At 42.3% G+C, this 21,554-nt stretch overlaps 1 protein-coding gene across 1 annotated transcript in view; it reads right to left on the reverse strand.

Moving 5' to 3' along the window:
• Positions 1-21,554, reverse strand: part of DSTYK (dual serine/threonine and tyrosine protein kinase) — a 79,034-nt gene that overhangs the window by 6,765 nt on the left and 50,715 nt on the right. The window contains exons 4-10 of the mRNA XM_083172990.1: positions 19,749-19,984; positions 19,536-19,619; positions 16,109-16,285; positions 14,151-14,280; positions 13,549-13,705; positions 11,876-12,008; positions 1,337-1,450 (exon numbers count right to left, since the gene is read on the reverse strand). Of these exons, the coding sequence (XP_083029116.1) occupies positions 1,337-1,450; positions 11,876-12,008; positions 13,549-13,705; positions 14,151-14,280; positions 16,109-16,285; positions 19,536-19,619; positions 19,749-19,984 (1,031 nt within the window). The remainder of the gene's footprint in view (positions 1-1,336; positions 1,451-11,875; positions 12,009-13,548; positions 13,706-14,150; positions 14,281-16,108; positions 16,286-19,535; positions 19,620-19,748; positions 19,985-21,554) is intronic.

Genomic DNA, 21,554 nt, shown 5'->3' on the forward strand with positions numbered 1-21,554 from the left:
TCGCACTTATGGATGGGGGCCTTTAGTTGCGAGGGGGCCTTCATGGCTTGAACTTTCATATCCGTTACATCCACAGATACTTGTTTAGATTGAGATCTGTGGAATTTGGAGGCCATATTAATACCTTGAACTGGTTATGTTCTTTAACACATAACTGAACACTTTTTTTGCAGTTCAACACAGCAGGACCCTGTTGAAAGAGGCCATAACCATCAGGGAATATCACTGTCGTGATGGGGTGTATTTAGTTTGGTAGGTGGAACATGTCAATATAACATCCACATGAATGCCAGGACTGAAGGTTTCCTAACATAACATTGCCCAGAGCATCAAGACTCCTCTACCGGCTTGCCTTCACCTCATAGTGCACCGTTATGCCATCTAATCACTAGGTGAACAAAGCACACATCCAGCCACACACATAATTTGCATGAAAAAAAAGATTCATCACACAGGCCACTTTCTATTGCTCTATGCTCTGCTCTGATGCTCACATGCCCATTGCCAAACACAGAAAGCTTTCTGTGCCGACGGGTCTGCAGTAATGCAGAGAGCTGCAATGCTCTATTCCAGACAGCATTAAAGCTTCTTCAGCAATATGTGCTGCAATACCTCTTCTGTGCAAAAGGATCAGGCAGGTAGCCTACCCTCTATATGCACATTCAATGAGCCTTTGGCTCCCATGACCTTCTCGCTACTTTGCAGGCTGTCCTTCCTTTGACACTTTCGGCAAATACGAACCACTGCACACAGGGAACACCCAGCAAGACCTGCAGTTTTGGAGATGCTCTAAAAATCCTCATAATTCGGGTCACATCCTTGCCCATTTGTCCTACTTCCAAACATATCAACTTCAAAGAACTGATTGTCCACTTGCTGCAGAATATCCCACCTCAAGACAGATGCCATTGTCATGAGATAATGATTTTCACTTCATCGGTCAATGGTTTTAATGTTACGCCTGATCTTACAATAACAACAATCCAGTGGTTGCCAGGATATTTATTTGGTTATATACACTGTAAGCTGACATGTACACAAAAATAGGCCTAATCATTATTTATGAATGTGTCTGTATAGGTATATTGGAATGCAGTTGAGAGATGCACCTAGAATTTAGACCACACTTTAACTGAAAACAGAAAGGTAAGGAATCATCTTGTTACACCATACAGTCACTTATTCAATTTGTTACGTGCATGTATAAATATATTTCAAATTTAGGGGATAGTTTCAATTTCCAAGCCTTTAGGCAATATATGTATTTGCGCAGTACAATGTACAATAAATCTAACAAAGACAAAATGATAACAAATGTATAAGTATTACTTCTTACCAGGACATTCTTCAGTTTTATGTCTCTGTGGACCAGGCCCTGATTGTGCAGAAACCGGATGCCCTCCACCACATCTAATGCAATCTGTAACAGAGTTTCCTGTGGAAGTCCAGCCTGAGGAGAACATACAGCTTTCATGAAGTGCATGGACTACACATCAGCATCATAACAGGATCCCAGAGTACTTGAGGACAGAGGTTGGGAACCAGTAAACTACATTACAATTTCTTCCCCAGACCAGGTTGTTTAAAAGCTTGTCCAGGTCAGAGATTAGTTATTATGTATTTCAATATAAGTTATCAGATAAAGCGGGCGATAATGAGCATGGGTTCCTTCTACAAGACTGAAAAGCAGCATCAAGCTAGATCAAGTAGTCTTGATTATAGTACAAACAGTAAGACTGGATCCTGCCTCAGTAATGAACTGCTGGAGAAGCTTTATAGACTGTCAGTAATACAATAGCTACACTTATGGTGGTTATACATTAATAGTGTGTACACACTATGCCTTCCAATGTTGACGATATAGTCAACATTGTGTCGGCATCGCATGCAGATCGCAAGGGTTTTGACCCTTGCAATCCCGATGCGCATTCACGTATTGCAAGACCGATAGTCTTGGCGGCATTGACTATATAGTGCAGATCTGCACTATATAGTCAAAATCTAGTTGGCTGGTTGGACTGAAAATCTGGTACAGGATGGGAGCGACAATCTGCAGTTCTCACAAACCCAGGAAAATGGGACAAAAACGGTCAATCAGTCAAATTGTTTAAATCACAAGTTCTCAAAGTCGGTAGTCAAGACCCCACACAGTGCATGTTTTCCAGGTCTCCTCACATAATCACAAGTGAAATACTGTAATTAGCTCCACCTGTGGATATTTTCAAATGTGTCAGTGAGTAAAGAGTGCACCTGTGCACATGCCGGGTGACCTGGAAAACGTGAACAGTGTGAGGTCCTGAGGACAGAGTTTGGGAACCACTGGTTTAAAATTAAACAGATTCAATCATAGTACTTTATCGGATTGACAGTTCTCATCAGTTTCCGGATTTTGGTAGCAAATTACTGAACTACAAATTATAATTTTCTCCCATTCAGTACTGGATTTTAATTCCATCCAACCAACTAGTTGTATGGTTAGATGAAAGGTGCTCTACTGCTATGGTTCCCAACCTCAATGCAAACCAGTTGTGGGTACTTGAAAATAATATTGGGAATGGCAGAAGAAGCCTACAGTTGCCATGGAGATAACACAAGTAGAGTGATTCCAGCTGCAGGGACAACAGCGTCTTCTTGTGCTTTTGCCCAACCACTGGGAGCTCCCTGAGCTGCCCTCAGACATCAGCATTCTATCTGTCCTGCTCTGACAAGGGTGGAGGTGGCAGCGGCATTAATCCTACAGTCCTAGAGTACACAGCCAGTGTCCACACACAGGGGGAAACCTGTTTCCGGACCGTACACTACTTCTCCGCTACTCCTTAATATAAAGGACACACAAGGAGATGCATACCACTCAGGGGGTTATTCTCGTTCATTCTTTCTGACAAAATCCTTCTTAGATGGACAAAACCAGGTGCACTGCAGGTGGGGCAGATGTAAAATGTGCAGAGAGAATTAGATTTGGGTGAGTTATTTTGTTTCTGTGCAGGGTAAATACTGACTGCTTTATTTTTACACTGCAATATAGATCTCACTTTGAAGTAAAACCCCACCCAAATCTAACTCTCTCTGCACAAGTTACATCTGCCCCACCTGCAGTGCACATGGTTTTGTCCATCTAAGAAGGAATTTGTCAGAAAGAGTGAACCAAAATAACCCTCTCACTTCCACTCCACTCATAAGTACTGTGGATATTTCAAATTGAGAGTAGGGGTAACCATAAATGAAAAATCTTTATCAAGGGTTACAGGAGAGAAAAGGGTTTGGGAGCTGCTGCTCAGGTGTATAGCCAGAATAAGATCAGTGCTTTTGTGTTGTGTCACTGAAATATTGTTTTTAATTTATTTGCAGACCACTGACATTAATACAATCCTTACCAAATTCACTGGAAACTTTGCCTAACCAGAGATTAAACGTTGGCTACATTTCTTCACTTGGCTCTCAAAGGGTTTTACAAATCTGTAACTTGCTACATGCTATCTTATCTCATTTGTCCAAGAACACATTTAACAGCTTGCTTTGTAATATATATTATATATATATATAATATATATATATATATATATATATATATATATATATATATATATATATATATATATATATATATATATATATATATATATATATATATTTTTTTTTTTTCAATTCGTTACATTACTGAAAGTATTGCTGCGGTAAATACAAAACATGTAACAGCTATCCGATTAGGTGCAATATCACCTGCATTGAATGATCAAAATGGCCACTTAAGGCTAATTACCACCCTTTAAATAAAGCCTCCAAAGACAACCACGCTATCCGTCTTGAAAAAGTTCCCATTCGACTGAAGGGGACGAAACGCGTTTACGTCATTATTCACTCTCACCTGGAGACTCACACAAGCAGACCTCAGTAGTTCCACAGCAGCAACGCAGCTTTCTACACGCTGCCGACTACCTGCCGCTACACGCTGATTTTAACTCCTCAGCCGCATCCACCCAGAGCCGGTCACCGCCGAGTGCTTACAACATCAAGCCGGCTGAGGTGCGGCATCCCCGCTCGCTGCCGGTCACTGACCGTTCTCACAGCAGCAGCGCAGCCCTCACACGCCACGGGTTGATTGTGGCTCCACGCTGACCTCACCTCTCAGCCGCAGAAATTCAGCGTTGAAAGCTGCCTCTGCTAAACTACTCTTCACGCGACAACAGCACAGGTAAACCTACTGACTCACCGCTGTTATCTGGACCCATCAAGTCAGCTGAAGTGCAGCGTATCCCCCCCCCCCCCGGCCTTCAGCTGCCCTATCAAGCACCTTACGACATATACCAGGTGTATTGAACTTCCATCTAACAAAGTACCCGGTGATTAAAAACATCTTTAAATTACTCCTTTTCCGCCGTGGTCAGTGCGGTAAGTCTATACCGAACCACTGGCTGGCTACACCGGCATTTGCCGAGAGGAGCACCAGAGTTACTTACCAGTGGAGACACCATCTTCCCACGCTATTACCTGGCAACCGAGTGCTGGAGAATTTCCACTCCAATTCCATCCAATACTAAGGGTGAGCATACAAAAGATTACCTGTGTCTATAATGTCATGTTCATAATTACTACTACTGCCTAAGCAAAACGAAGTCCATATAAGTTCTGGACATTCTGTTTCTCACTTTATTCATAAAAAGTGATTTTTCTACAAATTGACTGTAGTGTAATGAATTACTGAAAGTCTGCTGCTATCGATCTAAAGCTATCTCCATTTAATCGGATTTCAACTCCACAGTTATATGTATTGTTTATAATTTAATTGCACCTATTTTTTAATGTTTTAATCTGATGATTGTAAATGTAATACTATTTTTCCATATAAAATAATTCAATTTACAAACAGTGTGTCCATTACTCATTCATCTTGTACAGCCAATAAGTGTGTCCATTATTTTATTTTATTCACTCGTTATATCAGCAGCGCAATTCACTCCACCACCCCCTTCCTACTCTTTTTCTCTGTGTGAGTCAAGACAGACCCACAGGAGTGCATGCTGCAGCTGTACAATTCTGTCCATACAGAATAATTATTAATTAGAATTTTTCTGATATTGCCTAGCGCCGGGAAGTGTGCCTTAGAGTGTTCCCAGTTTGGGTCTCCCTAATACACACCCACCCCCCATCTGCTTTGTACTATATACCATAAAAGTAACTAACACAAAAAAATTAGTTTGTAATTGAGATTTAAGGTTCCCTGTAATTTGGGCTCAGTTTCACCCGATTCCGTTGGATCGGCTGAGAAATCAGGTGAAATCAGCCCAAATCACGTGTATGACTTTCGATCCGATATTGGACCAGAGTTTGAGGTCGAACAGGCTGCACATAAGATAAGTTGTATGTGCAGCCGTCAGAAGCACATCGCGGGTGCTTTTTAGCACCTGCAATCTATCACATCCAATATTATGTGCGCACCAGCATTGCCGCAGTGCTGGCACACCTACATGCAGAACGGGGAAGTGCAAGACAGGACATCCCCGCATTTCTGCATCCCTAGCTCTTTCCGTGAAATCAGTAGCCACCCTTCTTTTGAATGAGTTTTTTTTCTTTAATTCTCCTGCAGCTCCTCAGGAGTTACATGCAATAAATCACGTGATTTATTGCATGTAAAAATGGCACATCAAGTGCCAAATAGTCAGTGAGCCCTCCCATTGAGCTGCTTGGAAATTGGGTCTGACATAGTGTATGCGTGTGTGTATAAGTCTGAGCAAAGCTGTTGGTCACCACCTAGTAACCACTGGCGCACCACAGAACTGAGTAGCAGTTTTAGGCTTTTATTATATAGGATTTATTTCATAGCCACCCTTAAGCTGGGTACACACCTAAAGATTTCTGTCCAATCTGGGAACAAATGTATGGGAATCGAACATTTGCTCCCAAATGCTGGAAAGCAGACAATGGTCATTCAGACAAATAGGTTAATTCCATTAGATTTAACAAATGTATCCGAACAATCGTTTTTAGGCATTTTCTAGTATTTGGGAGTGAACGGTTGAAAATTTGTTCCCATAAATAAAGAGATTTTTGTTCCCGCCTGACAGATTGGACAGAAATCTTTAAGGTGGCCATATATATCAGAAAGACCTGCTTACAATCACAATTGTGTCCAACTTTCCCTTTAACTCACTTTCAGTCCTTGGACACACAATGTACGCACAATCCATACAATCCATCTGCTGCATGATAGTATTGATTGAAGCTTCATTTAAATAGGGGGCTGGCCTACTAGGGGGGGTTTTGAACCAGGAACCATATTACCTAAGTGCAATTCTTTTGAAGCAGACATTCACATACCTCCGGTGTTCTCAGTCTCTTTCCGTGCGGGTCACGTGACTTGAGGACAGCGAAACACTTCCTCCTTGCCGTCTGACCCTTCAAATTACAGATTGCATTTGCTTAAAAGCACATGCAATTGGCTCCCAATACCAACTGATGAGAGGACCGATGCTACAACCCTTGGGACCGCGCATTGTACGATTGTGTACATACAATCTGCATACAATCCATCATACAATTCTTTGAGTTGTATGATTGGGTGCAAAGTATTTCAGGTATAAAATTTCGGTCCAGTCTGGTGGGAACAAAAATCTTGTCATGTCTGGGTGCAATCATTTGCTCCAATACGCTGGACAGCGCCAAAATATTTTCTCAGTATAAATTTGTGGAAAAAAAACAACACAGCTTTAACCAATTTATTGAATGACCATTTGAGAGTTATCCAGCATTACTTGCTTCCATACACTACCTGATTTTTGTTCTCTCCAGACAGATACATCTTTATGTGTGTACCCAGCTTTAGCTAGGATTACAGCAGTGCAAATGTGGGACATTTGGTCAGTCAACTCATCTAAAGTTTCAACTCGGATTGCAGCCCACTTGTCTTGTGCAACAACCAAAGGTTGTTTTGGTTTGTTACTTGCACTTCTGTCCTTGATGCTCCCAAATGGAGTTCAACGGGATTGCAGTATGGTGTGGCCATACTATGTTCCTCTGTACAAGTTTTGTTTTGCCTGAACATACTTTCTGCAATGATTGGAGTTCTATTTTTGGTCTCTCTTGCTGTAGCATGAAACCAAGACCAATAGGCAGGTGCTGAAATGAATGAGCTGTAGTGTATATTCAATAAAAGAAAAGAAAAGGGGAGAGAAAAAAAAAATGATCCTGTTGATTGTGGGTGTAGATTGATAGCCTGTAATAAGATAGTCAACATGTCAACACCAGATGTTTGACAGGGACACCAGGTCGACATGCATTTGTTATTTTTGCCTAATCCTACCCCTATTGCCTAACACAAGGGCAGGTATTCAATGCTGTTTGCGAGTGGTGACAGCGAGCAGGGCTTCCTGCTCGCTGTCACCACTCACCCTGACAGCATTCAACACAGCCTCCGCATCCGCCAATTCCCCCTCGCTCCGTTTTTTGAGCGAGGGGGAATTGGCGGATGCGGCTCCAGAAGCAGCGAGACCCGCGGCTAAAAACTGCGAGGTTTCTGCAGTAGCCGCGGGTCTCGCTGTTATGGGAAACACCTTTCCCCAGAAGGTTGAATAGAGCGAGCGGCCGGCGCGGGGGTTAAACAGCGAGGATCGCTGGTTTTCAGCAATCCTCGCTGTTTAACCCCCTCGCTGCGGCATTGAATACCCCTTAATGTACGGGGCGACTGTCCTCTTGTGCTGAGCAATCTAGTTAAGCACAGAGCGCTCCGCTCACAGTGATGCACCAGAGACCTGTCATGGCCAGTCTTCTCTGGTCAGAGAACAGTGGTGATAACTAGATATATACTGCAGACTTGAATGATCTAGCCTGGCGATATGGATGCATGGAACTGCGCATCACCAATGCTATGAGGCATACACACTGAGCAATCTAGTCAGATTGCTACGAAATTAAGCTTAATACCCTGTTTGTATGCCCCATAACTCATTATCCCCTCCTTCAGACTAATTCTAAAAATCATGAAAAACTGTGTCAACCATTTGAATGATGATCTTTTAAACCTTACGACCCAAGACATAGTCTAACAATAACTGGTGTCGACCTATTGACGGTAAATCTGTTGTTTTATTGATTTCAGACATTTAGCAAGTAATATTATAACATAAAAGAGCATAACAAAAAAGGTTTTGCTAAAGGAATACGTGAAGTTACAGCAAAAAGGTGTGATACATTAGACAGACACACATATATACACCTTGGGGTTAACCTTCTATTTTGTGCGGTCATCTGTTTAGAACATTTAAAAGTAGTTACCTTCTGCTTCACAGGGGTTTTCTGTATTCTGGAGCTTGCCTTAAAACACCTGCATTAGGATTTGCCAGGTGTTCCATTTGATAGGTGTAAGCTGTGTGCATTGGTTCTTAATGGACAAAGTCAGCTGCCTTTCTCCATTAAACTAAAATCACAACCTTGTACAGATATACACTTGTGAAGTGTTTGAGAGCAGCAATTATTGTTTACAGATAGTGGACTACCAAGCAGAAAACCGGGTCTCAACATCAGCCTTGTGGTTGTCACAGGCTACTGAATGCTCGATCTGAAAGGAAACTTGCCAGAGTTGTCCAATCTTACAGAAGAGCAATAATTCGTCAAATTGTGGGGAATCTTAATCAAGGAGCAACTGCGAAGGTCTCTGAACAAACTGTTCATCGCACATTGCACCGTATCGGCTATGGAAGCCAACGACCTGTTCGAAAGCCTCTGTCTGCATTGAACAAGAGAAGAGGTCTCCAGTTTGCAAAGGAGCACAAGGAATGGACAGTACATGACTGAAAAAGGGTCATGTGGTCCGATGAATCGAGTTTTCAATCACACCATGCAGAAGGCAGGGTGCGAATATTGAGAAAACAGCACGAAAGCATGGACCCCAACTGCATTGCCAAAACACTTCAAGCTGATGGAGGCAATATTATGGTGCGGGGGATGTTTTCTTGGCATTGTATGGGTCCTTTGATTCCTGTGGAACAACGTCTGAATGGCCAAGGGTATTTGAGTGTTATCGCAGATCAAGTACATCCTGTTATGTTAATGGTGTAACCCGACAGGGATGGATACTTCCAGCAGGACAATGCTCCCTGTCATAAAGCTGGCATTGTCCGCAGATGGTTCGAAGAGCACGACAGAGACTTTACCTAGGTTAGTTGGCCTGCACAATCACCAGATCTCAATCCAATTGAGAATCTGTGGGATGAGATCGAACGGGCCATCAGGCAGCAGGATCCAGTACCATCAAATCTTAAGGATTTGGAAAGTGCAGCTCATCGGATATGGTCTCAAATTCCTCATACCACCTACCAACATCTCAGAGTCCATGCCAAGAAGAATCCATGCAGTATTAAGGGCAAAAGGTTGTCCAACATTGTATTGAGGTTGTGGTAATAATAATTTTGCCACTCCGTGTACAAGGCATCATTGCTGCCATGCACCAAACAGTCCCTCTTGAAGTCAGTTGCTGTGAAAATCCTCTAGCACCAGGGGTTTTATTTGCTGAGAATGGGTCTTCATCACATGCAGCATAGATGAGCTACAGATATCATACAGCACCAGCTGTATTTGATATCTGACACTTTTATAAATGTGTGCAAGATAAAGGGCTCATACCAGCGCAGGCAATCCTCTGATATGCGAGAAACTTCGATTAGCCAACCGGATGCACCGATCGGAGGCCATTGATGATCGGTGACCAGTCAGCGGATAGGGGAAATTTCTGCATGTTTACTATCCCCGATGCGCCGCAGGTGTAAACGGTGCCCTTAAGTCTGAATCTGTTTACAAAGTGCTGCAGTATAGCAGCTGTAGCTTTTTCCCAATAGAAGTTCTGCTCCGTATACAGACTTGGTTACACACATATTCAAGTGTCATATTAAATAAATCAGCACAGTTTCTATGTGCGTTGCACGGAACTAAAAGGCTCACTCATTCTAGGCATCTCATGTCATGTTGTATTGGGGCTGGATGATTACACAAGCATAAGGTGCAGATATTTCAGAAACCAAGCATTATAATCCTATAACCTATAATCTGAAAATTATGTGGGGGTTTTCTGACCATTTTATACATTGTAAGGTCCCAGAATTTCTTTGCCAAGAATCAAAGAGACCTTGAACTGCAAGATGTAACCCAATTCTCACTGTAGAACCTGGTTATGAGTGTAATCTAGAATTTATTCAAAACATTTATATAATCTATACTTATTTGTTATCATTTATTTGGTCATAGAAAACACACAATCCTCTATGCTTCATTTAACCCTTACTGTACTGTAGGAACGCATGAGGGAGTGTAGTTGTCAATACTTAAATTATTCATCTTGAAGAAAATCAGACTCACCCATTTCTTATATGCTACACATTTAGCTACAATCCTACCCACAAGCCAACTAGTAACTAGGTCAATCCATTTAACCTCAGAGTAGGCAATTTAATTCAGTGTGAAACATTAAAAACAAGGGTTGTATTAAAATATTAAATCATACGAGAAAATTCAAAATGTTGAAGGAACTGCAAAACATACAGCACAACTGAATGATACTAGTGTCTGCAAAGACAGGGAGGGAGGGGAGGTTTAAGGTTAAGTGTTAACACGTCCCCTTGTTTTGGGCAATTATTTTTTCACTTGCATAGTAAAGTATGAAAAAACTTTAATCTGGCCCTTCTGAGAGATATAGTTCATTATAATATCTCAGTGTTTATGCCTGTAACGACTTATAATGACCCCATCAGCCGTACGTACATGTACAGATGAGGGAGTGGATCGTTAACGAGGGCCATAATGTTCCTGCCGGCATTGACAAGTGTGTATGCACTTGCCGGTGCTGGAATCTCACTGCCACCAGCAGGGATCATAGAGTGTGTATGGGGCTTTATGTTTTCATCATATAGGTTGTGCAGCTACTACAACTTGCCAGGATCTCCGTATCCACTGAGCACAAAAGCAGCGCATCCAACACCAATAATACACATGAAAGTTGCCCTTCCTGCTACACATATGGATAGCCGCATTTAATTATTTAGAACATACCCAACATTTGAATAATTTTACACTTGATAAACGATCCTATAATACTAATCACCTTTTCAATGCAATCCTTGAGAATATAAAAGGACTATGGCCCTTATTCAGATCTGATTGCAGTACAAATTTGTTCTCAAGAAGGGTAAAACCATGTGCACTGCAGGTGGGGCAGTTGTAACACGATCAGATCTGAATAAGGGCTTATATTCTCATGTTTTAAGTTATGAATGCTTATCTTTATTAATATAAATACCAGAGAATTATAAATTGCGTGATATTCTTTATCCTGTGAATTGCATTCTAAGTGTATAATGATATTATTTACAGCATATATGTCTCAACTGTCCCTAATTTAAATTTCATGAGATCTGCTCAAAGTCCTTTTTATTCATGGCCAACTACACCACATAATGGAGCACAGGAGCAAATCCAAGGGGGTTCCCTAGCAAACAAATCAGCCATAGTAGAAATCACACCAATGCCATGTGCGAGAAAGGGGTAGGAAGGCAATAGTGGTGACATCTGATTGAATGCGAGGGGCAAATGGGAATATCTGAATGCATATGGGGAAATCGCACAGGACAGAGCTTAACCAAACATCTTCTGTAGAAATGTTGAGTTTTTGCCCTGAAAAAACAAACTAAACTAGCTTCAACCATGTCCATGCAGGGAACAGAAAACTAGCGTTACAAAAACAAACAAACCCCATTCCATGCACAGTTTAAATGTGGGAAACTTTACCAAATTCTCATCTAAAAATAGACAGATGTGCATTTGCATATTTATCATATAAGTACTCGTGGGCTGGGGGGGGGGGGGGGTATTGTAATGCCATTGCTACACTTACCTTAAGACCTGCATATAGGTCTCTGTGGAGACGTTCTGTGATGAGTAGGACTGCGGTGCTTGAGCCTCCTCCATAAGTGTAATCTATCACAGAACCATGCAAATCAACCAGTCGCTCATGTTTTGGCAGAGATCTGCAATGCAGGATTAGACCAGTCAATAAAAAAGTATGAATAAAAATGAGCAGAGATCAAATAGAGAAAATGAATTTAAATTAGTTATTTTAAACCCCACACCCACCCTGTCCTTCCAAAAGGCATGCATTCCATCTCTAACTGCAATGTTACATACAGGAGCACTTAGGAAAGACATCATTTTACAAGGGCTGTGTAGTATAATACACAAGAGTCGGGTGCAACAGTGGCTTTGCTTTCCATGCTTTAGGCACTTTACCACTCTCAACCACATGGATAGTACAGAATAAAGTTGTTCAAAAAGTGAACAAAAAAAAGGGAAAAACACATGTTGACCAAGTGCTGCTTTGACTATTTCACCATTCCAACCAATAGTGTTCAACCTGCTGTCAACCTAAAGTCTGGATGCCATAGGCTTGCCCGATAGAGGCTTGTGCACATCTTTTATAAGTACAATGAAAATATTAAACAATTTGGACTTGACAGACGTAAAACCAAAAAGGAGAAAGTTCTACCCAAAAACAGGAATACTGAAAGAATGAAGTTAAACAAATGTGAGTTTAGGTTACTCAGACTGGAGTTTTGTTGTGGAAAGTGGACACTCATCCCTTTAATCTGTGTTTTGAACACAACAAGAACTTACCAATAGCTACTATGGGTACATTATGAAGATGGTATCTATATATTTAAGATGGGATGTTGCCCATTGCAACCGATCAGATTCTATTATCTTCTAGAAGGTGGTAAAGTAGTAGAATCTGATGATTGGTTGCTATGGGCAACATCCTATCTGCAATAGAGCTCCCATATAGTAAATGTGCCCACTTGTATTTATGCTTCAGTTTTGCCCCTAGAATTCACAGTTTTGCCAATGCCATTTTGCCTTTATATATTTGAAAGTCCAATCTAAATTACTATTGCTTTTTCACTTACTCTCATTGCATGGCTATGAGCTTGATTGTATTAATCTGCCACATCAGGTCAGAATGTAACCCCCTCCCCAAGCTTGTGGGTGTAGCCATTTCAGCACCTTGTTTACACTCAGCACAGTTCCTCCATTTACACATGCACTCTACTGTATCCTCTTCAGTCAGGCCTCAGGTCCCATCAAAACATTACTAAATGAAGGACACTACTTGCTTCTAATTTTAAATTGACCTATCTTTGACATTGCAAATGGTCAAATCGCTTCTTCATCAGTTTCTCTGGACCCACCTCCACTTCACACTACTGCTCTATTCTAGGCCCTCTCCTTCAACCAAACCACATAGAGCCAATACCTTCCTCTGATTTCAACATCACCTCTATACAGAGAACATTTATTTACCTATCCTGATTGCACATCATTCACCTGCCAGCACGTCTTTGAGTTCATCTCAAGGCCACAAAGTCAATCTTTTATTAGCAGCAGTGTTAGGTAAGTAACGGTAAACTAGAGTTGTTCAAATCTGTGTACACTTGTAATTACATGGCAATTCTAGGTGCTACATATAATCTGTGCTGATGAACCTGCATTTCAGTCTCACTTACTATATCTTACCTCATGTAGTGAAATTCCAGAGCAAGATCATTCCAATGTTTCTCATCCGGTGGTACTACAGATTTAAGTGCACAGGGGAAGTGCCCACCCCAACTATCACACATGTACACCACTCCATACTGTCCCCTTCCCAGCTCACGGCCAAGCCTTGGCTTGCCTGAAATAAGAAAATGAAAAGTAATTTGCTACTCACATACACACACATATTATAAATTGTAGGTTTAAAAATTTTTCATTGCACTACAGCAGCTGTAGGGAACTTCCGGCCCGCGGGCTGTAGACAGCCCCCCGAGACGGTCTTTGTGGCCCGCCCAACTGCCTGGCGGCTGTGCAGGGCGGCAAGTGCAGGGGAAATCTTGCAAGAGCTACCGACCTCTCATGAGATTTCCCCTGTATCAGACTCCCTGCACAGCCGCCGTACCACACACACCGCTGCCGCGAGGCGATTGGTAAGTTTTTTTTTTTTAAATGGCCCCCAAGGCATTATGTCCCAACGCAAACGGCCCTTGGACCCCAAAAGGTTCCCCACCCCTGCACTGCATTATGAAGGACATTTTATAAAGTACTCTGAGTATATTAATTAAAAGTTAACTACCTCTTACCATGTAATAAGACATCCTGCAGAGACCTACTCTCCAACGACAACTTTGCCAGGCGTGGTGCATGGTCTTTACGAACCTTCAGCCAAAGATCTTCAGTTTTCTCAAGCCTGCCAGAATGACCAACCTCAAGCTAAATAAAATAAAATGAAAAGCAAATAAAACCATGAGTGTAAAAGACCAGAATGCCTGAGGGGGAAGAGAACATGTTGTATGTCTCAATTGAAATAGCTTTTATTGTAAGAGACTGAAAATGCAAGTTCATTGCCGACGAAAAAATGCAATTAATCTAATGAGGTTACCCAGTTTCAATGCCCAGAAATGTTTAATTCCACTGGAATGAGTGATCTTTCACTCATGCCATTAAAATGCCTGAAGGTCATGTGAGGTGAATAATTTGCAGCAGTGAATGAGCAATTATACATTCTAGGTTACACAACTGATTTGTTTTTAAATGTTTAACTGAAAGATGTAGGGATTTGGGAATATGGAAGATAGGTCAACCCCATATGGTGGACATTGGCAATAGGTCAACATGTAAAAAGGTGACCGGTTCATTCGGATGAGAAGGTTTTAAACTTTTTTTAGCATTTACCATCCCTATAGAATAAAACTGAATAATAACCTGTGCCGAGCATAGTGAAGCACCTTGCCTGGAGTATGGCAAGCGAAGGACGGGGTTCATGTTGCTTTAATTAGTTTTCATAATTTTTTTTTTTTTTGTGTCAATTTTTTTTTTAAAGGTGGGCCTATTACCACCTTTTGACCCAGTCAACACATACCATGTTGACCATATGGGGTCAACCCAATGATCCATACTCAGGAAAGTGCAGGGGCAAAAGAAAAGACAAAGGATTCCTTAATAATGAGGATAAAGCTAGCTAAAGACAAATTCAGACAGAAAACCAGGTTCATTTATAATCGGGGACAAGATTGGGATTTGGCAGACCTGATTTGGCAGACCTAAACCTGAGATGCAAGCTTCTTTTCCGCAGAATAAATATTATAAAAGGTTATGTTCTAGGTTACAAATGCATAGGGGTTTCCCTGAGGGACTAGCTACAGGTATGTCCTTATGGAAATCAGGGTTTAGGTTGGGTGCCTGGGAGGAAAGAGTCACCTATTTTCCACTATTGAGGGATGGAAAGGAAAAGGGGGAGCTTTCTGCAAAAGATTAGGACTGTCACTGCACAGTGGGATATGAACTACCCTGTGGCCCAGCGTTATGCAGATCTTCAGCTGCACTACCATATGCTTACAGTTATGAGGAGATCAGAAGTGTGACCAATGCAGGCTCTGAAAATCCAGGCACTGTGCGAAGAGACTCTGTGACCCTTCCAACAGCTGATAATCAAGCAAGGTGGCTTCCTCCTACCACAAGCTAAGATCCTGCTCCGGGGTGAATGGAGTCCTGTAATCAGGAAGACTTACCCAACAGCAAGCCTTTCCTGAGACATTTAATAAAAGACTGAGGTTTCCAGTGAAGGTGAGAGGTTTAGCGTGGGATAGGGTGGTATTCAATGCTCTGACCGGGACCTATGACGGGGAGCTATGACGATAGCAAGCCGTCCGAATATTCAACTGCCTCCCCTTAACTTGCCTTTGGTAGTTCCCTTTCAGAGAGGTGGAAATGGCGAGCCTCGCCACAAAATGCAGCAGACTCGCTTCATTTGTGGCAAACCTCGCCATTTAAAGGGGATCCTCTCCGTCCTCTGACGGCGAGGATTTAGAGGAACATATTGAATATGGCGAGGGTGTTGGACGGCAAGGATGGCTTTTACTCGTCGAAAATGAGCCATCCTGCCATACAAACCCCCCTCACCACAGTACTGAATACACCTCATAGTATTAATATATGAATCAAAAGTGTCCCCAGATCAGATGATAGAGGAAGTATTTTTTTTAATGTGCTTTAAAACAGTCCCAACAAAAATGTTTTCTGAAAATATATGCAAACTCACCTGCTTGAGGGATGCAGCAAATGCTTCATGTGAGCTCTTAAGACGCTTGTAAAATTGACTGCAGATGCTCTTCGCAAGCTTGGACGCACTCAAACTTTCTATAGCATCCTGGGCCACCTTTCGTTTCCACTCTGGGGTTATAGCAGGGGGACTTACCCATGTAATACGCTGTATAATCTAAGAGCAAAAACATTATTATTCATAAGGTGTTCTCTACTACAGTATGTTATACAAACAAATGAATGAAAACTGTGCCTTAATGCATGGCCCTATGAGAACTAGTAACTGGTCACCATGGAGTCAAAATGCCCTATACAGGGGTGCCAGCCAGACTATGGGGGTTATTCAAGTTCACTCGCAAATGCACAATCACTCTCTAATGGACAAAACCATATGCACTGCAGGTGGGGCTGATGTAACATGTGCAGAGAGAATTACATTTGGGTGGGGTTTATACTTCATACTGATATCTATGTTGCAGTGTAAAAACAAAAGCAGCCAGTATTTACCCTGCACAGAAACAATAAAACACCCTAATCTAACTCTCTCTGCACATGTTACATCAGCCTCACCTGCTGTGCATATGGTTTTGTCCATTAGAGAATGATTGTGCCTTTGCCAGTGAACTAGAATAAACCCCTATGTGCCAATTCTAGGTCTAACTCTGTATGGAAGCACAAATGAAGAAACCCCAACGTCACAAAGTTTGTGCTGTAACGTGGCGGGTGCGTCAAGTGGTGGTGGGCAGAGCCCTCAGCCGGGACGGCCAATGCGCACCCTACACTGACTAGTGACCTTCTCGCCAGGTGACCGTAGACTGTGGATTGCTAGGCTTCTCCTGTAGTCGCCGTGGTCAAAGGAGCGAGTTAAGCCTGCACCAACCCCGATGCAGACAGGTCTTATGCAATGACAAGTCTACAATGACCGCCAGAGATCGAGCCAAGAGGAGATCTAATCTAAGTTGCGCTATCTGGAAGGAACACCTGATGGCACCAGGCCATTTTGTATGGGAGCGTGACCCAGTCACAGTCACCAAAGGACTGGGGTACCACCAAACAAAAACACGCCAACACAAATATAGGATACACCAAAACTGACGGTACCCTGAAACCGGCGTAATCCCACAACCGTGGGCCTCTGTGTACCTAGGAGAGCTGGACCAAGACAGTAACTAGAACCAAGGATAAAGGGCAGCTTGCCCACCATAACAAAGAAAGAAAGTAACAGAACCAGGCTCCACTGGAGCACTTGCGTGACCAGACTACGAACCCCAGCAGCACAGGATGGAATAGCGCAGGCCAGGAACTGGCAGGACTGGATGACAGCAACTCTGACCAGGACAGGACAGGAACGGACCAAGACAGGACCAAAGCTGGACTGGATCAGGACAATACCAGGACATGACCCAGACAGGACCAAGATAAGACCAAGACAGGACCTAGACTGCAGCGTGCTCCAGACATACTGCAAGCAACAATATCACCGGCGGGGCTGTACTAGGCCAGCTCCCTTAAAAGTGTTAAACTGGCTAATCAGCTGCCGCCGCCACCAGACCGGCCCCAGTATTAACTAATCATCAGGAAACCGAGCGCACGCCACCTGGCGTCCCCTGGTTGCTAGGCAACCGCTGGGCGATGCGGCCTGTACCCTAACAGCGTCCCCCGTCTCTGGGTGCTGGCACTCCGCCGAGGTGACACCGCAGCAGCGGCAACAGAGGAAGCAGCAACAAAAAATTAAGTTTTAGGTCCTGCCGATGCGCACTCTGGGCCTGATTATATACAATGATTTTTTAACTAAAGGTGCCCCATACACTGTGCGATTATTGCACCAGTTATGGGCTGGATCGCATTGCATGCGTTTTGCACGTGATTTGCATGCGATGCGATCAGAAGACAGTACTAAAAGTATGTGAGCACATACTTTTGTACTGTATAATGTGTATCCGGATGATAGGTCAGCAATGTCTAAATAGACAGTCAATATGACAATAAGCAAAGGCAACTAAATCGACAAATTATTAACATGCATTTTTCTTGAATTTCAGTTATTGGACTTTCATGTTTTACCATCCAAATGGATTCCGATTGAAAATGGTGAAGTGTGTGGAGTGCAGCGAGGCACCTGGCCCAAATCATGGCATTTGAGAGTGCTCAGGTGTCACATGGGCACACAAATAAACCCAGTACCCTTAGAGTCAACTGTGTGTATGTCGACCTATTAACTGTCTAGACACTGTCGACTAATTCAGAAAAATTTGTACAGATCCGCTGTGTACCACATTGCATCAGTGACAGTGTTTGCGTTCACCACAGAAATCAGGCTATTTCTTAAAATAAACTGAAATATTCAGTTCTAGGAAAAGAAGCATGCAACTACATGAAATTAAATACATGTTAATTCTAGATAAATCAGGGCAACAGCGAAGCCTTGTAGTCAAATGTAATTTTCCCAAGTGAGCAGTAATGTGTAAACGAACATTACTTTTTTGTTCATGATAAAAACACACCATGCATTAATAGGTCACTTGTCCTGTCCCTTTAAGATGAAGCAAAACCCTTTGTTGCTGCGCGTTCAAGAGCAATAAGCCGGGATTTTGCAGTTGAGCCGTATACATATTGTGCGATATTGGCTTCGCAAAATCGTTGTCAAAATTGGCACGATGTTGACTACGTGTGTATTTGGCCTTGACTATACTGTCCATTTCGCAGGGCGATAGAGATGCGGCAGGGCCACACATTGCTATCACCTGCAGTGTACATGATTCTGGCTAACTTGCTAGGCGATTTTTATGATCTAGCCAAAATTGCCTGCCCAAATCTCATTGTGTGCACACCCCTTTAGACAGAAACATTTCCTGGCAACCAGCTGGGTTTTTTAAAATAAAATACAATCGGGGCTGTGCGTTTCATGCTAATCAGTAATTATTTAACATATTTACAAGTGCTGATGGTCAAGGCATGACCATACTTGCCTACCTGACCCTTTCCATGAGAGAGAAAATGCTCTGTTCCTGGACTTCCCTGGTAATGCAGGATTGCCATTACCTGTGGTGAAACACCTTTCTTATGAATTACCTAGCTCCCCACAGGTGATGGCTATCCTACATTACCAGGGAAGTCCAGGAGCAGAGCATTTTCTCCCTCATGGAGAGGGTCAGGTAGGCAAGTATGGGCATGTCTTGAATACATTTGTCATTTCTCACGGGGTTTCATGAGCTACAATCTATGCACACATGCATCTCTATGTTGCCCTAAAGCAGTGATGGCTAACCTCTTGACACTCCAGATGTTGAACTACACATCCCAGCATGCCCTGCTACAGTTTTGCTATTTGGCCATGCTATAACTGATGCAGGGCATCCTGGGATGTGTAGTTTAACAGCTGGAGTGTCAAGGCTAGCCATCACTGCCCTAAACCAAGATCTCACCTGAACAATCTGCTCCCAAACCATCCTCGTGACTGTGGATCCAGAATTAAAAGTCACCTCCACATGATACGCAGCATTCAATATCTGACAAAAATACAAGTTACACATCAGTTTTCAAAGTGATAACCTATTACAGAACTTAGTAACATAGAACACAGCCACCACAACCTTGGAAACTGCTTTTAATTCTAATGGAAGATGCTCGTTTCTCACCTGTTTTAGGTGGTTGCTGGTTATGTGTGAAGAGGACTCTCTCTGGGACATCTCTAGGCTACGTAGACACCTCTCTAGTGTGCCAACAAAACTTTCCCGTAGATAATCCACCGAACTGATGAGTTTGTTCACTACAGCTTGGTTGAGCCGTGATATGATTAGCTCTTTGATCTGAAAGATGCAGTTTTTTACCTCTTGTGCTCCAAGAGGCTCTCCATTCTGTGGGATGGAAATATCTGAACAAATGGTAAAAGAGCACTTCTATTAAAGCAGGCTGAAATGTGTACCTTTTTTAAAATATTGCGTTAGGTTAAAAAAAATAATAATAATAATAATAATAATAATAAGGTTTGTGTGTCTACGTGGAAAGAATACCTACAAGGGCACACAATTTGCGCAATCTGAAATGCCTTCCCACCATTATTTGGTAGCTGTAAACATAAAAGCACATTTAAAATAAAAAAAAATAAAAACACACCTTTGTTCTGTCAGACCATTTTCTTTGTTTCAAAACATATGGCTTTTCCAACGTGTACTTTAATGGTTACAAATGTAGACCCACACTCAGACCACTTTGGCCTGAAATTACTTTTGTGGGCCCAAAACATTTGTCTAGTCTTCATGTAAAACATGTGCCAGGAGCAGATTTTGGTCCGATTTTGTAAAGGGTCTGATTTTTCCACAAAAAACTGGACATTTTACAAAGTCAGCTAACGTAACATGGCTCAAGTTCACTAAACGTCGGAAGCTTTCAGCTCTGAATAAGAGCTGCCGCTAAGAAGTCGGATCCAGATACAACCAAGTTTGAAAATCAGGCCCAAACTGCTCTACAAAGTCCACATAAAAAGAACTTGTTTATTTGGGCGAGTTTAATTCGGCAATGTTTAAATGTAAAGTACAAAATTAGAGCACATTTGTTACATTTAATAAAAACCTATTATTAGGTAAAAATACATCATATACTTTGATCTGTCAAAATAATTAATATGCCGTACATGTAATTTTTGCCTCCCCCTCCCTCCCCTCAAATGCACCATTATACAGTCTGATACAATGGGTATATGGTCACTAGGTTACCATGCATTGGGTCGACCACTAAAGGTCAACATGGCTAAGGTCGACACAAGCATGACGTTGACAATGGCAAGGGTTGAGAGTCAAAATGTCAACATGAGCTTTCCATGAGCTGACATGTGTTGACAGCCAGTATTCCATGCCCTACCATCCACTACGGCGTGGTAGGAGAGAAAAAATAGTGTGCTGAACACAGCGAAGCACCAGCATAGTGCCTTGCATGTCGACATTTAAAAAAAAAAAAAAAGGGTGAAAAAGTAATGTCGACCTTTTGACTTTCAACCTTAGCCATGTCAACCTAAAGGTGCCCATACACTAGTAAGATTTATCTGCAGATCTGGCTGGTTGGAACAAAAACATGGTTATGGATGAGTGACAGTTTTCCAGCTATGGATGAGAGCAAATGGTCAACTCATTTGCTCTCATCCATAACCAGGTTTTTGTTCCAACCAGACAGATCTGCAGATAAATCTGCGTATGTATGGCCACCTTAAGCCCCATTGAACTTCAGTTGTCGCCCCAATGCATATATCGACCAGAAATAGGTTGACTCAATGACCCATACAGTTATTTTCAGCACTCCCATATTCTGTGTGTGATGTGATCTGCATATCATTATGCTACACTGGCTGGGAAACTTATGCAGATAAAGTCACAAATACATACAGAATGTAGGCAAGCTGCTTGTGCATCTGATTAGCATAGCGATGTGCAAAAGATGCATTTAATGAA

This window comes from Crinia signifera, chromosome 2 (genome assembly GCF_055691185.1).
Source record: "Crinia signifera chromosome 2, ASM5569118v1, whole genome shotgun sequence".
Taxonomy (NCBI): Eukaryota; Metazoa; Chordata; class Amphibia; order Anura; family Myobatrachidae; genus Crinia; species Crinia signifera.